Source organism: Nyctereutes procyonoides, unplaced genomic scaffold (assembly GCF_905146905.1).
Source record: "Nyctereutes procyonoides isolate TBG_1078 unplaced genomic scaffold, NYPRO_anot_genome, whole genome shotgun sequence".
Classification (NCBI taxonomy): Eukaryota; Metazoa; Chordata; class Mammalia; order Carnivora; family Canidae; genus Nyctereutes; species Nyctereutes procyonoides.
The window spans coordinates 6950846-6967642 of NW_026575032.1; the positions used below are offsets into that span (position 1 = coordinate 6950846).

The following is a 16797-nucleotide window of genomic DNA, read 5'->3' on the forward strand; positions in this document are numbered from 1 at the left end:
TGATGTCTTGAAGGTCCAAATCACAACATTAAGTTCTGTTCTCTTTATTTTCTTCCTGAACATTTTCAATAGGGAATAAATTCCCTGTGATTTAAAATTCAGAGGGTATGTAGTGACAAATTTCCTTCTCATCTTTCCCAAACAGTGAACTAGTTAAGCTTTTCTTGGTAACAATCAGTGTTACTTCTTTTTTATGTGTTATTTCTCCTGAGATTAGTACATGTTATACTACATATCTTATTATGCCCTTTTTCTAAAAAAAAAAAAATAGCATATATTATTTAGTAGTCATATGTAAACAACTTTGGTTTTTTTCCCCACTCAATTTTTTTTACATTGAGACATGATTTGTACACTGTATATTAGAAATTATAGGATCACAGATGACTTTTTTCAATGTATATAGTTGTGTAATTGCCTCCTAGATTAAGATAGAGAACATTTACAGTGTCCCAGAAAGTTCCATTTTGCCCTCTCCTAGCCTGTACCACTGTTCTCCTCAAGGGTAATTGCTCCTCAGAGCTCTCATTTGTTTTTCAATTTCATCTAATCAGTATGTGTACTCTTCTATATCTGACTTGTCCTTATCACTTCTGTGAGGTTTATCCATGTTTTTGGTGTGTAACAGTTGTTCATTATCCATGTTGGGACAGTACTTCATTATATGAATATAAAACAATATACTTCTCCATGGTGCTATTTATAGATACATGGATTCTTTCCAGTTTAAATCTGTAGTACTGTTGTGAACATTATTGTACATATTTTTTGATGGTCACATGCACTTATTTTCCTTTGAAATGATGGGTAATAGGATAAATACCTACACTCAGTTTTTGTAAATAACTGCTAAACATTTTTTCCAAATTACTGAACCAGTTAAAAGTACCACCACTGAATGTTTCACTTGCTCCATATTCTATCAACATATTGGCATTCTTTTTCCAAACACTGTTCTGAAAAATTGGAAACAATAGGAAAGTTTCAAAGATTTTTTTTTTAATTCAGGTGTATGTAAAATGCAGGAGTCTTAGGTGTTCATTGAATTTCGAAATTGTATAAGCCTGCCCTCAGAAAGATCTAGCCCATTACTCTAAGGACTTCCTTAATGGCCCTTCCTAGTCAGTTGGTCCTGCTCCTCCCGCAACCCTCTGCTCCATTCCAAACCACTTTTCTGATTATATTAGCGTAGATTAATTTTATCTGTTTTATTTGTATGCATTTGAGTTAATGGGATTCTTCTGTCTCCTGACTTTTTCATTGGTAGTTTTTGAAATTCATCCATGTTGTGGTGAGGATCTGGATCCTGGGTATACCAGGGTTTGCTACTAGGGTGTCATTGTTTCTAGAATGTTCAGTAGATAAAACCAGGAAATATATATTAGAAAAAATTATAGCTATCACCAATTCAAACCCCTTATCATAGGTTTCTTCCTTAATTCCTTTATTCCGTATTTCAGACTATTTTTTTCAGAGTATCCTGATTCCCATCCAAATTTGTTTTAAAATAATTTTTAGGGATGCCTGGGTGGTTTTGTGGTTAAGCGTCTGCCTTTGGCTCAGGGCGTGATCCTGGAGTCCCGGGATGGAGTCCCACATCAGGCTCCCTGCGTGGAGCCTCCTTCTCCCTCTGACTATGTCTATGCCTCTCTCTGTGTCTCTCATGAACAAATAAAATCTTAAAAATAAAAGAAAAAATAAATTTTAATAATTTTAAAGTACTGTCCAGTTACAGAAAATATAACTTGCAAACTGAGTACTATACTAAGGGGGGCATACACCTGTAAAAAGTAATGCATATATATGTTCTTCCACTAAAATATGGTGAGTTTTAACTTTTATAAAATAACAAATATATATGTTCAGTTTTTATATTTATATTTTTCCTGATTTAATTTTTAAGAGGTGAGTACCCTTGAATTTCAGGTAGAATTCAGATCAATAAATCTTATTTTGAGGGGGTTTTTTTCTAGTTTTATTTTATCATTAAATTATAGCATATTTATTTTGCGAAGCACTATAGCCAGTGGCTAAGAGTTTTAGTGGTGGTCAGTATATTATATGAGTCCTAGTATTGCCTCATATGCAGTCTGTGATTTTTATCAAGGTCCTTTATCTATTTGAGCCTCAGTTTCCTCTCTGTGTACATTATAGGGTATTGTCAGGAATGTGTATGTGTATTTCTTGTCTTTTAAGTAATGGTGATAATTATTAAAATAGAGTTAATTTTATTTGGTGGTATTAAGGTAAGATAAAAGGAAATATGAGAGAATAAAACTGGAAGTAAATTATGGTAAAAGTAGTTTGCTTCTAGTTGATGTAATAATCCTATTCTGTTGTGAAAACAAAGTTATCTGTTGCATGTTATGTGAGGATGCCTGTTACCTATCACAGGGGCAAATGCTTTAAAGATTTGTTCTAAGTAATTAATTCATTGATATTTTTGAAACATTCACTGTGATAATTTCTGCTAATGTCAAATTAAAATTTTTTTAGGTTATTAGAAGTATAGTATGTACAATTACAGTTTTTTGAATGATAGTTCTTTAATAGATCAAAATATCTATTTATAGGCACTGAAAGATAGCACAGAAGTGGAAATTGTGGATGAGAAAATGAGAAAAAAGATAGAACCAGAAAAGTGGCCAATTCCAGGCCCTCCTCCACGTAGCGTGCCACAAACAGACTTCTCTCAACTGATTGATTGCCCAGAGTTTGTACCAGGCCAAGCCTTTTGTTCACATACAGGTAACAGCTTTTCTTCTAGAGCAAGCAGTGTAATGGTGGGTTATTTTGTCCAATTTGCCTATCCTTTAAAAAAGTTTATTTAGATTCTATAGAAAAATTAAAAGATAACTAAATGACTTTTGATGCTCTAAATTCTATTCATTTTGCCCCCACCCCTCAGAGCCATAAGTTACAAAGGGATTTAAGAATAATGGGTAAAGCTCTGCCCTATTCTTAAATTGTGTACTTTGTCATGTGTGGAATTTATACCTATCTTAATTTTACTAGATGATTATAGATATGTTGTGTCGGTTTCCACTTAGAAGATTGGTGTAGTCTAAAGTAGTTTAAAAGTCTTAAGACTCAAGAGTGGGGCTGACTTTAATTTTGTTACTAGTGTGCTTCAATCTTGTAAAGATGGGATGACCTATATTCAAAAGCAGCATTGGGGTACTGTTATGAAGTTATTATAGGTTAAAGGATTGATGGTGATTAGAATTCCCAAAAACTGCTTTAATATTAAGAATTATTTTCCTGGATCATTTTTAAGACATTCCCTCTTGGGAAAAAAATGTGTGTGCTTAAACTTTTTTCAGTCAGGGTGATGATCTACTGATGCTTGGATGTCATTTGATCGAATATGCAGAGGAATAGGTGACTCACTGAAATATTATAAACATTGGAACAAATCGTGCTGCAGAAATGAAAGCGACCAGACTTACTGCTGTGCAAGAATGTCTACTCCCGACTCCTTGTGGAGGAGGTTGGGCCACCACTACACTGGAGATAAACGCCTTTGTGATGATGAGGAGAGAGACCAGAGGACTGCAGTGGTTTTTATAGGAGCCACCCATTTGTGTGTAATTAGCCTGAGCTGCATGTGCTACTTTTATTTACGGTGGGAAAGTTAATTATCATTCTGGGAATATTGCAAGATACTGTCTTATCCTTCCAGACTTGTGTACCTGTGTCCCAATCAATAAAGCAAACCTAGAGAGGCACGAGTGGCATTTCCCAGATTGTTAGGTCCTTTGCTATTTGATTTGCTCTTCTGTGTAGTGTACAGTGTACAGCTCCCATGTTGTCATCTTACTTCACATGGACTATACGATGTGTTAATGTGGACATTGAAGGATAAGAAATTTGAGAAATAAACAAGACTATTTTTTTTTCTAAACTCCTCAAAATATATTTTTTATACACCAGTACGTGATGTGAGACCTGCCATCAATAAAGTACCGATGGACAGTCTGACAGATATTTTTATTTAGTGTTCCTTTGATTGTCAGCCCTCTGTACCTCTAACCTTAGCAAGCAACTTGGGCAGATGTTTTAAAAGTTGAAGAAAAGTGATATTTTTTAGGTTTTCTTAAAGACTTAATGTCTGATTGTATGAGTTAGATTAATTTATTTGTGTAAATTTGGGGTCCAAGATGACATTTTTAACCTGCTTATGAACAGGCATTAGGTGGGTTAGATAAAAATAGAAAATACTTTTTTCACAGGTTAGCTAAGGTAGGTCAGTTAACTTGGTGATGCCTGTTCATTTTACCATTTATGCATTATTAATAAAATTTGCAAGAATAAAATCACAATGTCTTGTACATTTTGTGTTTTTTAAATATACACTAATTTACACATCATACATATTATCAAAACAAATCACTGTATATTTAAATGTCAAAGTTCTTAGATTCTTTAGATTATAGATCTGTAATTAGATGGATAATGAAGGTATATAGAAAGAATGTTCGTAGAATTACACAGATTCACATTACACCATAGGAATAAATACGTAAATTCAGCCTTTTCCATGAATTTCTGCCCTTAATAGTTACCCTCTGATGAGAAAGCTTTAGGTCCTAAATTCATTAGAGAGAATTATGTCACCAAAAATTTGAAATGGATGTAGGAATAGGAAATGTAGATGGTGTTTATCTGTACCTTTAGGTAAAGAAATTTTATCTATATCCTCTCTCTCTGATGAGAAGACTTTAAACTTCAAAAACATAACCATTGATGTATATTTTATGAGGGATTTATATGGTTAGATATTTAAACATTTTTGTTTTTTTTTTCATCAAAGAAATTAAAATGTCTATTTTTCCCTCTATGGAGGTTGAATTGTGTAACATGAGTTCACCTTTGCACTGAACAGAGGACCTCAATGCACCAGAAAATGTTGATTATGGGAATGGTAAGATGTTAATTTTAAAATTTAGGTTTTACAGTTCTGTGGATATAGTATTATAGTATCAACTCTTTAAGTAAAAGGATTTCATTCATCAAAATTGAGAGAGGTACCTGACCATCTTGGGGTTTTTGGTATTGCTTTTGGTTCTTTGAAAAATGTGTAGAAGGATCCTTAATGATTTTTGAGTAAGCTGTGGAATTTCCTTTGAAAAGTTACAGAAGTATTCCTGAATGTGCTACACATAAAGTATTTAATCCTTTTGAAGCAATCTATATAATTACCTGGTTTCACAGTGGATAAAGAAGTCAAATTAGATAGATAATCATGGAATATATATGGTGATTTACCTCTGGAGAGTGATGTTGACAATTTTCAATTAATGAAAACAGCAAAGATAAAATTTTTTCTATGTTTTCACAAATTAGAACCTTTAAGTGTCAAAGTATGCATTTAAATTTTTATCTGTAAGTTTAATGTCAAGTCATCCAAGTAATATTCATTTGTTCTTGGAAGATTAGGGCTTTACCATTACCTTTAAAATTTGTACACATAATGTTTGAAGTCTTTTCATTGTAAAAGAAAAGAAATAATGTGGTAATTATAAGTAATTACAAGGTGAATATTTCCCTTTAAAAACTCAGACTATTCTAAATTCTATTGTCTTACCCAAATTCTTTGGTATTTTGATGTCATTTAATTTATAAGCACATGTTGTGGATATAGTAAAACTGTTGAGTTCATGGTAGAAACTTTCAAGCTTAGAGAGTATTTAGAGATGATTATATAATAAACTTAAGTAGGCATTTAAAGATTAAATTTCTGTGTTAAAAATAGTATTTAACTGATTTTCCCTTCCATGTGCCAGGTGGTGCTCTTATAATTTATTTGTGAACTATGCGTAGTAATTTAGTTAATTCTCGCACTTGCTAGGGTGGTGGTTCTTAGTCTATTTTTACTGCATGAGCATAGGTGATTTATAGTATTAGAAATAGGGTTTTCTGCTATTTAATGTTTTCCCATTCCTATAACTTTAATATTAATACTTGCAGCCCAAGTCTAGCATTTCACTGGTACTACCTCTGTGGATCAATTGATAATATATGTACTGTTAACTAAGAAAGTTGTAAGCTGCAATGTCCAATAAAAATACAATGTTTGCTGCACATGTAACCCTAATAATTTTAAAGCCTGAAAAGTCATAAAACAAATGAAACTAATTTTAATGACACTTAAAATATTTTAATATAGCCAAATATTGTAACATTAATATAAAAATTTTATATTAATTAACAATATAAAAAAAGATCCATTTTATATTTTTAGATTTTTTTTTTTGAAATCTGATATGTACCTTACTTACACTTACTAGCACATTTTAGGACTACTCCTGTTTCAAGTGCTCATTAACTCCATATGACCAGTGGCTACATACTGGACAATGCAGTTTTAGAGTCTTTTCTGTTATGAAGCAATGTATTCTTTAAAAAAAGTAATATAGTCATTTGATATTTGAATCCTGGATCTAACTGTGTTCATGGAGAGGATAATAACTTATTTGATTCTAGCATGTAGTAGATGAGAGTAAAATCTTGGAATATGCTTCTCAAACCCAAACTCCTGGAATGTGCCTTTCCATTTTCATTTAGTAAATAAAAGAATTGTTTCTGTTGATTTATATCAGCTTTCTATATGTAATATTCAACCTTTGCAATATTTTCAAGTAACTGACTTTTGGACTAAATTAAATGATGTTTAGAATTTTATTAGAGTATTTGTACTTAAAACATTTTGTCCAAAGGAAGTACATATTGCATTATAACTTAAAATAAGTATTCTTTTGACTTTTAAAAAATTTTTAAAGTGATTAGGATTTTATTTATAGAGCATGCATTTATTTTGATTATATAGTGTGGAGAAAAGCATTTTTAATTCCATCAGAGTTTTAAAAAATGTTTTAAATTTTATGGCCAGGGCAATGTAAATTGTTTCATTAAAGGTTTTTATTTTTTGAGAGAGACAGAAGGAGCATGGGGGAAGGGGTAGAGGGAGAAGCAGACTCCCCACTGGGCAGGGAGCCTGATGTGGAATTCCTGACCTGAGCTGAAGGGAGACACAGACCCTTAAATGACTGAGACACCCAGGTGCCCAGGGCACTGCAGTTTAATAATGTGACATTCTGTTCTTTATAGTATCCAATATGAGCTAAGTGGGTACACTGCATTTAGGTAAAACTCTTTAAGCAAAGGAAATAAGAAAAGTATGAATAATGACTGCCTTACTATAGATTATAACAGAACAGTAAAGGACTGATACTGCCTTGAATAAAATATGCATTTACTCTATGGCTTAATAGTGTTTGAGATTCTGTAATTTCATTATAATTGATAGATTTTAAGATTTCACAGGGAATTAACTCCTAAATTAGATGTATTATCACAGTTAGTGACTCAGTTGATACGCTTAAGAAGTTTAAATGAATGTGATCTGTGTAAGAGTTGGTGACATTTCTTTTATCTATTATTCATTGGCTTCCCTCAGATACATCTTACATTACATCTTTTCAGGTTTGAAAGTCTTTGGAAAAATTGTAATTGAGATTTGATTGATCATGTTTTTGTTGAAAAAAAAATCAAGCCCAAGTAAAGAAAATGAAGTATTTTATCAGTAAGAAAACCATTGTTTTAACTAAGTACTAACTTAAAATTTTAGAATCTGCCCCAAATTCTCCAAGAATTGGAAGTCTGCTGAACCCAAAGAAAAATACTGAAACAAGTAATCTTCAAGCAATGTCTAGAGGTTTGTCTACTAGCTTGCCTGACTTGGACTCAGAACCTTGGATAGAAGTAAAAAAGAGACATCGTCCATCTCCAGTGAAATTGAAGGTAAATTGTTATAAACCAAGTGAAGTGTAGTACATTCCTGTAGTAAGGCCAGTGTATTTTGTTTGTCAAGTAAATATATACAATTTGGAAAAGTTTAAAAAATTGTAAAAATTGGATCCATCGGCCATAAGTAAAAACAGTTTACTCAGTAGTTGAAAGTAAGTTAAAAAATTTATCTTGGGACGCCTGAGTGGCTCAGTGGTTGGGCGCCTGCCTTTGGCTCAGGGAGTGATCCCGGATTCCTGGGTTTGAGTCCCACATCGGGCTCCTTGCATGGAGCCTGCTTCTCCCTCTGCCTGTGTCTCTGCCTCTCTCCATGTCTCTCATGAAAAAATAAAATCTTAAAAAAAAAATGATTTAAGAATATTTTGACATGGTCTTTTTACTTGTGACTAAATTCAAATTTTTTAAAGCTGACAATCTTTATAAATTGTGAATTTGTATTACCAGTTTGTTATTATTTGTGACCTTATTATTTATAAAGGGTACAAATCAGGTATATATGTGTTTTGGTGATTTTTATGTATGCTGAGAAAGGAAAAAATTGATAAGGGTGCATGAGGGAGTGAGATGTTATGAAACCACAGGAGAGATTCTTGATGGCAGAACTGCTGTATTTTTGACTCATGTTTGGATACACAAAATTTCAAATGTGCTAAAAATTGCTCTGATCCAAACCATAAATAAGTACAAATAATGGGAGATTTCAGTAAGATTAATGGATTATTTCACATTTCAGTGTATATGTTGTTTGTAATATTGTGCTATATACTTTAAGATGTTACTATTGAGAGAAACGGTAAAAAAAAAATTGTAAGTTTTCTGTTTGTTGCAACTGTATATGAATGTACTATTAGCTCAAAGTAAAAAGTTTACCACAAATAAATGCGGAAAGAGTGGTACTCCAATGATTCAAATATTGAAAGTAAGCTCTGTAAGGAGAAGGTAAGGTCACTGAAAATAATAGGACCTGGAATTGGGAAGGATAAAGAAGACTATCAGATTGAAGAATATTATAAATAAGGCTCTTTATCCTTAGCATCACAGCATGAAGAAGGGAAGCATGAAGGGATTTAAGAGTGATTCTCTACTGGAGGAATGGAGTGATGAAATTTTGCTTCATTGGGGTATTTGGCAATGTCTGGAAACATTTTTCGTTGTTAAAGCTGGGGGAGTGCTATTGCATTTTGTGAGTGTAGGCCAAAGATCCTGCTAAACATCCTACAGTGCACCCCCCCTTTCCCCAAAACAAAGAATTATCATGCCTAACAGGTCAGGAATGCTGAGTTTGGAAGACCCTAATCAAAACCCTAAAATCAAATTTTAATTAGCAGTGGTGGCTAAGCATGGTGTATTTAAATGTTAAAAGAGGTGGTTCTTACTATTTTTACCCCCTTTCGGAGGGGACATCTGGGTGGTTCAATGGGTAAGTGTCCAACTCTTGGTTTTGGCTTAAGTCATGATCTCAGGGTGGCCAGATCCAGTCCCATGTGGGACTCAGCACAGAGTCTGCTTGAGATTATCTTCACTTCCCTCATGCTCCCTCCCCATTCCTCCCCCTACTTATGCTCTCTCTCTCTCTCTAAAAAATTTAAAAATAAAGATAATAAGTCTTTTTAAGGATCTATACCCTAAAAACTATAGAACACTTCTGAAAGAAATTGAGGAAGACACAAAGAGATGGAAAAATATTCCATGCTCATGGATTGGAACAATTAATATTGTGAAAATGTCAATGTTACCCAGGGCAATTGACAGATTTAATGCAATCCCTATCAAAATACCATGGACTTTCTTCAGAGAGTTAGAACAAATCATCTTAAGATTTGTGTGGAATCAGAAAAGACCCCGAACAGCCAGGGGAATTTTAAAAAAGAAAACCATAGCTGGGGCATCACAATGCCAGATTTCAGGTTGTACTACAAAGCTGTGGTCATCAAGACAGTGTGGTACTGGCACAAAAACAGACACATAGGTCAATGGAACAGAACAGAGAACCCAGAAGTGGACCCTGAACTTTATGGTCACTAATATTCGACAAAGGAGGAAAGACTATCCATTGGAAGAAAGACAGTCTCTTCAATAAACGGTGCTGGGGGGATCCCTGGGTGGCGCAGCGGTTTGGCGCCTGCCTTTGGCCCGGGGCGCGATCCTGGAGACCCGGGATCGAGTCCCACGTCGGGCTCCTGGTGCATGGAGCCTGCTTCTCCTTCTGCCTCTCTCTCTCTCTCTCTCTCTCTCTCTCTCTCTCTGTGACTATCATAAATAAATAAAAATTAAAAAAAAATAAACGGTGCTGGGAAAATTGGACATCCACATGCAAAAGAATGAAACTAGACCACTCTCTTGCACCATACACAAAGATAAACTCAAAATGGATGAAAGATCTAAATGTGAGACAAGATTCCATCAAAATCCTAGAGGAGAACACAGGCAACACCCTTTTTGAACTCAACCACAGTAACTTCTTGCAAGATACATCCACGAAGGCAAAAGAAACAAAAGCAAAAATGAACTATTGGGACTTCAGCAAGATAAGAAGCTTTTGCACAGCAAAGGATACAGTCAACAAAACTCAAAAGACAATCTACAGAATGGGAGAAGATATTTGCAAATGACGTATCAGATAAAGGGCTAGTTTCCAAGATCTATAAAGAACTTATTAAACTCAACACCAAAGAAAAACAATGCAATCATGAAATGGGCAAAAGACATGAACAGAAATCTCACAGGGGAAGACATAGACATGGCCAACACGCACATGAGAAAATGCTCTGCGTCACTTGCCATCAGGGAAATACAAATCAAAACCACAATGAAATACCACCTCACACCAGTGAGAATGGGGAAAATTAACAAGGCCGGAAACCACAAATGTTGGAGAGGATGCGGAGAAAAGGGAACCCTCCTGCACTGTTGGTGGGAATGTGAACTGGTGCAGCCACTCTGGAAAACTGTGTGGAGGTTCCTCAAAGAGTTAAAAATAGACCTGCCCTATGACCCAGCAATTGCACTGCTGGGGATTTACCCCAAAGATACAGATGCAATGAAACGCCGGGACACCTGCACCCCGATGTTTCTAGCAGCAATGTCCACAATAGCCAAACTGTGGAAGGAGCCTCGGTATCCATCGAAAGATGAATGGATAAAGAAGATGTGGTTTATGTATACAATGGAATATTTCTCAGCCATTAGAAATGACAAATACCCACCATTTGCTTTGATGTGGATGGAACTGGAGGGTATTATGCTGAGTGAAGTAAGTCAATCGGAGGACAAAGATTGTATGGTCTCATTCATTTGGGGAATATAAAAAACAGTGAAAGGGAATAAAGGGGAAAGGAGAAAAAAGAAGTGGGAAATATCAGAAAGGGAGACAGAAAATGGAAGACTCCTAATTCTGGGAAACGAAGTTGGGGTGGTGGAAGGGGACGAGGGCGGCTGGGTGGCGGGCACTGAAGTGGGCACTTGACGGCATGAGCACTGGGTGTTATTCTGTATGTTGGCAAATTGAACACCAATAAAAAATAAATTTATTATAAAAAATAAGTTTTTAAAAACCTATAGCAGCTTTCTCAAAACAAGATTTTCTAAAGAACTTAATTTCTATATTTATCATGGCAAATAACATCGCTGTATAGCTAGGGAGGATAAGGACCATGTCCTGACAAAAACAAAACAAAAGGATAGTGTCCTGGATCATTGACAAAGATTGTATAGTATTGTATTTATTCCAAGATCTCTGTTTTTTCCTTCACTTTAGAAAAACTCCACATTTCAATATTTCTTTTAAAATAATGGTTCCTACTCAATATACTGTTGGTAGGGGAATAAATTGATACAGCCACAGAAGATAGTATGGAATTTCCTTAAAAAGTTTAAAAATCAAAATTACCATATGATCAGGTATTCCACTATTGAGTATTTACCCAAAGAAAATGAAAGTATTAATTCAAAAAGACATGCTAATGTTTATTGCAGTATTATATACAATAGGCTAGATATGGAAGCAACCTAAGTGTCCATTGATAGATGAATAGATAGAGAAGATAGGGTATACATATATAATGGAATACTAGCCATAAAACAGGATGGAGATCGTGTCATTTGTGACATTTGGATCTGGGGATATTATGCTAAGTGAAATAAGTCAAACTGAAAAAGGCAAATACTATTGGATTTCACTCAGGTGGAATCTAAAAAACAAAATAAAAAAGTGAAAAAAAAGCAGACTCAGACCTGTAAATACAGAGAACAAACTGATGTTTCCCAGAAGGGCAGAGGATGAGGGGATATAGACAAAATGGGTGAAGGGAGAAGGAGATAAAAGCTTCCAGTTATGGAATGAATAAATCATATTAATAAAAGATACAACATAGAGAATGTAGCCAATGATATCGTAAGAGCATTTTATGGTGACAGATGGTTGCTACACTTGTGAGCACGCATAACATAAAGCTTAGTTGAATTGATATGTTGTACACCTGAAACTAATGCAGCGTTGTGTATCAACTATTCTCAAATTAAAAAAAAGAAATATTTTCTCTTTCTTACAGGAGCTGGCAGAGGAAAGTTACGAAGTACCAGAAACTAATACAAAGACTAGTTAGGTGCCAAGCAACTTAAAATTCTCCAAAACTGATTTCTTTTTCTAAAGGGGCTTAAATTCAGGGAGTGTGCTAATTAATAAAGCAAAATTGTTCTGATTTTTAAAAACAAAATAATGATTCCTGTTAAAATTAATAGCATCTTTGACTCCATTAAAAAAAAAAGAGTTTTTGGAAGGGTAGATACTGGATTGCGATATATGGGGCCAGAAAATTGCTAATGACATCTAGGTATGTATGTATGTATTTATTTACTTACTTATTTATATTCTGTTTGTTTATTCATGAGAGATAGAGGCAGAGACACAGACAGAGGGAGAAGCAGGCTCCACGCAGGGAGCCCGATGTGGGACTTGATCCCAGGTCTCCAGGATCACACCCTGGGCCAAAGGCAGGGCCAAACCGCTGAGCCACCTGGGCTGTCTGGCATCTGTTTTTTTATTTGTTTGTTTGTTTGTTTTTGCATCTGGTTTTAATAGTGGAAAGAGAATCATATAAAATCTAGGACCTTCAGTTTTATGGCCAAAGATTGTTGGTGCCATTAGTAAGATCTGAAATGTATTCTGCTATTACAGAGTAAAGATCTGGCTTGGAGGAAAGCTGACTTGACTATAGGTTCTGGGGGCCTAGATATTTCAGTGATACCTGCTAAGGTAGGTTACTTAATGACAACATTGCTAACATACTTATTAAAAACAATGATCATTTAAAAATATACATTCTAGAGTGGGTATAGCTGTTCAGAGATAGTTTTAGAAATTGAAAAGCTTTTCCACTGTTTCCTTGGTAGTTTTTTCTTGTGAAATTTCGTCCCTTTAGATTTTTTTGTATCAGGTGATTTTATTGTTGTTGAGGTTTTAAGATTATTTCTTCATCCCCACTCTTAAAATTTCAGATGATATACTCGAGTTGATTTGTTTTCATTTACTGTGTTGAATATTCATGTCCTTTATTTGGGGAAAACTTATGTTTCTTTCTTTTTTTTTTTTCTTCCAAGTTTTGGTATTTTTTATCTGATGTTTGATTTATCATCTGGCTACTGTTTTTCTGGAGTTGGAGACTTAAAAAAGATTCTGTATTATGATATTTCCACCTTTTTTTGAGTCCTCTTCTAGGGTTATGATTATTTCTTAATATGTGGTGATCTTTAGTTGATGGTTCATATTAGTTACTGATAAATTGGTATGGACTTCTTTTGTGGCCTTGAAGATCTGCTCATCCAGACAGCTTTTCTCCTGAATGTGAGGTGTGATTGTGCACACTTTTGGTTAAGAGTAAAAGTCCTGTTAGACTTCTAGACCTTGGCAGAGAATAGTCATGCTAGTTCTGGATCTCCAGAATTGATAAAAGCAGTACTTTTCTCTGGGAGATGGAATTCCTTAGTGTACTATATTCATTGGTAAAATTAGCTTATTTTCCCCATAACCCTGTTCTAGAAGTTTAGAATAATAGGATTTGTTCAGCTTCTTTCCATGAACACTCTCTTAGCAAATCTTTGTTTAGAAAGCAATTCTTGGACTTTAAGTCAGGAGCAGATTTTATAACTTCATATTCTCAGATAAGGGTGTTGGATGGACTGTTCTAGCTGTATTCTATAGTTGGTTTCTCAAATATCCATTTTGATGGCTGTCACATAGTCTGTTCCTGCTCATTTTGCTTACCATCTGAGAACTTTCTAGGACTTCAGTGGAACAAGTGTCTGTCTTTATATGGATTCAAAGTTGCTGTTTCCTTTAGCCTTATTCATTATCAGTCCAATCCCATTGGCTTTCTACCTTCCAGAAAGTCAGAACAATTTCTGATTTTTCTGATAGTATAATACTTGTTTTTATATTGATATGAATTTATTCTTTTCTTTACTGTGAATCATTACTACAAGTATGCTCAGTTAAGTCCTCTTCAACCTCAAATCTCTTGTCTCTTCCTCATGAGTGAAAAAATTTTTTGTTTGAAACAAATTTAAATATAACTAATATAAAGTAAAAAGAGACTCTGTCCAAGGTTTACCATTATTAACAGTTCAGTGTTTATTCTCAGACTTTTTTCATGTCCTTGCAAATGTGAATACAAAGGTATATGGTTTTTGTTTTTAAATATATTCATAATGTGTTAAAACTTTTTTTTTTTTTTTTTTAAGTAAAAGCATCATGGACTGTCTTCCAGTTACTAGAGTATTAGCTCTGTCCGGGCAGTTACTAGTTATTATTGTATATCCTTTCCTTGAACAGTACTTGGCTCACAGTGAGGACCCAGATAATTATTGGCTGAATGACTATATGCTGCATTAATAGAAATTCTGAGAGAGAGGGATTGTTTTATTCTAGGCAGAAGAGAGTTAGCATTTGCTGAAGGGTAAGGACTGGTCAAAGAATGGCCTTGGAAAATGACATTGAGAAGTCTTTTTTTGTGTTAAGAATTTTGTAAATCTAGACTAGGTTGGATTATAGAAGATCTAGGATCTAATGTTTTGGACTTGTTAAGTCATCTAATAGGAAGCAATTTTAATCTTTTCAGGAAGGGTCAAGTTCAACAGTTTAGTGCAAGTTAGGGTAAATTTAATAGGAAAACCAGGCCACAGTAAGTGAGGGTGAAGATTAGGCAGAGGGATTAGCTAGGAAACCTAGCTAATGGCATTAATATAATTGCAAGGATTCAGACTAGGAAGATTATTGAATTTGGAAGTCAGAAAACCTGATTGTTCTAGTCCTGACTAATTCAGAAATTGTGGACAAATTCATTTCATATCTCTAAGCCTTTTTCCCCCTTATCTGTAAGATGAGTTGGTCTGCTAAAATGGATGGACTTAGGCACCATTCTAATTTTATTTTTATTTTTTAAAGATTTTATTTATTTATTCATTCATTCATGAGAGACAGACCTAGAGAGAGGCAGGCAGAGACAGAGGCAGAGGGAGAAGCAGGCTCCATGCAAGGAGCCCAATGTGGGACTCGATCCCAGGACGGCGGGATCAAGCCCTGAGCCAAAAGGAGATGCCTAACCGCTGAGCCACCTCAGAATCCCACCATTCTAATTTTAAAGGAGTCTTTCTTTAATCCTCCTTTTACTCAATTTTGTGTTTTTTGTTTAGCTAAACTTAAGTGTTTAGCAAATTCTTTGCATTTATTGGGTCAGAACAATACTGTCTTGATTTTCTTTCATAATTTGCCTGCTAGCTAGTCGCTGGACTTACAGGCTTTATAATACTAATTTGTAACATCATTATGTGATGTTTATTTTTAAAGTGACAGAAATATTTGTTTATAAGTAAAATGCCATTTTCTTCCATCAGGAATCATCATCTCTACCTGAAGAGGCATCAAATCAGCTGTATCCTTCAGATGAGCAAGAGCAAGAAGAGCTTGATTTTTTATTTGATGAAGAGATAGAACAAATAGAAGGACGAAAAAACACATTTACGGATTGGTCTGATAATGATTCAGATTATGAAATTGATGACCAGGATTTAAACAAGATTTTAATTGTCACTCAGACACCACCTTACATGAGAAAACATCCTGGAGGAGATCGAACAGGCAACCACATGTCTCGGGCAAAAATTACATCTGAACTTGCTAAAGTCATTAATGATGGCTTATATTACTATGAACAGGATCTATGGATGGGAGAAGATGAAAACAAACACACAGCCATAAAGGTAATTTTTTGTGGCTAACATTTCTGCTGTTACCAGTTTTTAAAATATATGTTGGTTCCCTGCATTTTCCTGAATTTGAAGCTTTTATTTTATTATATTTTGAATATGAATAAATAAAATGTTGAAAAATTCCCAGAATATATCTGATAGTCATAACCTGAGAAATAATTTTATTAAAATGACAGTGAAATGAGTACTTTAATTTCAAAAAAATTAGCACTCACTGACTAAAAGCCTTTTTTCAAGTAAAAAACAATAAGGAGGCTATTTCATATAAGAAGGAAAAAATCTGAAGTTATGGACAAGCTTAGTTTATATGCTCATTTCTTACCTTGGCCTATTATCACCCCAGCTAAATGAGCAGGGCTTTAGAGAAGGTTTACTTTTGTTGCTCCCTTTCATCATTCTCTCCTTAGTCTATGGTACTGTTTAATGGTAGTGGAACTGGTTGTGGACAAAGGATAGCAGATTAAAGTAGCTGAGTGTCTCTGCTTGTACAAGCACCCTTGTTGTATTAGGGGTGCTCTTTGAAACCTTGTTCCAATTTTTTATCTTCTTGAATTTCACCCCACATTTTGATATTTTATTAAGGTAAAATATATAAGAACCAGAGTAGTCTACTGACACTCTGCATTCCTTTCATAGGAATTTTAATGATAAAGATAGGAATTAAAGGGTTCCTTTTCTGACATTAAAAAAGTTAAATATTTGTTTGGGGGATAGAATAATGGG

General features: G+C 34.5%; 1 protein-coding gene across 11 annotated transcripts in view; it reads left to right on the forward strand.

Annotated features, from left to right (window-relative positions):
• Window positions 1-16797, forward strand: part of LARP1B (La ribonucleoprotein 1B) — a 130896-nt gene that overhangs the window by 29573 nt on the left and 84526 nt on the right. For 9 of the 11 annotated variants that reach the window (XR_008663349.1, XM_055317071.1, XM_055317073.1 and 6 more), the window contains exons 9-12: window positions 2574-2748; window positions 7631-7803; window positions 12986-13063; window positions 15700-16065. Coding sequence is in view for 10 of the 11 variants with exons in the window: in XM_055317071.1 (XP_055173046.1) it covers window positions 2574-2748; window positions 7631-7803; window positions 12986-13063; window positions 15700-16065 (792 nt within the window). In the remaining variant the exon portion in view is untranslated. Of the gene's footprint in view, window positions 1-2573; window positions 2749-3323; window positions 4317-7630; window positions 7804-12985; window positions 13064-15699; window positions 16066-16797 lie in introns of those variants that run through there. The other 2 variants (XM_055317072.1, XM_055317082.1) reach the window with 2 other exon arrangements.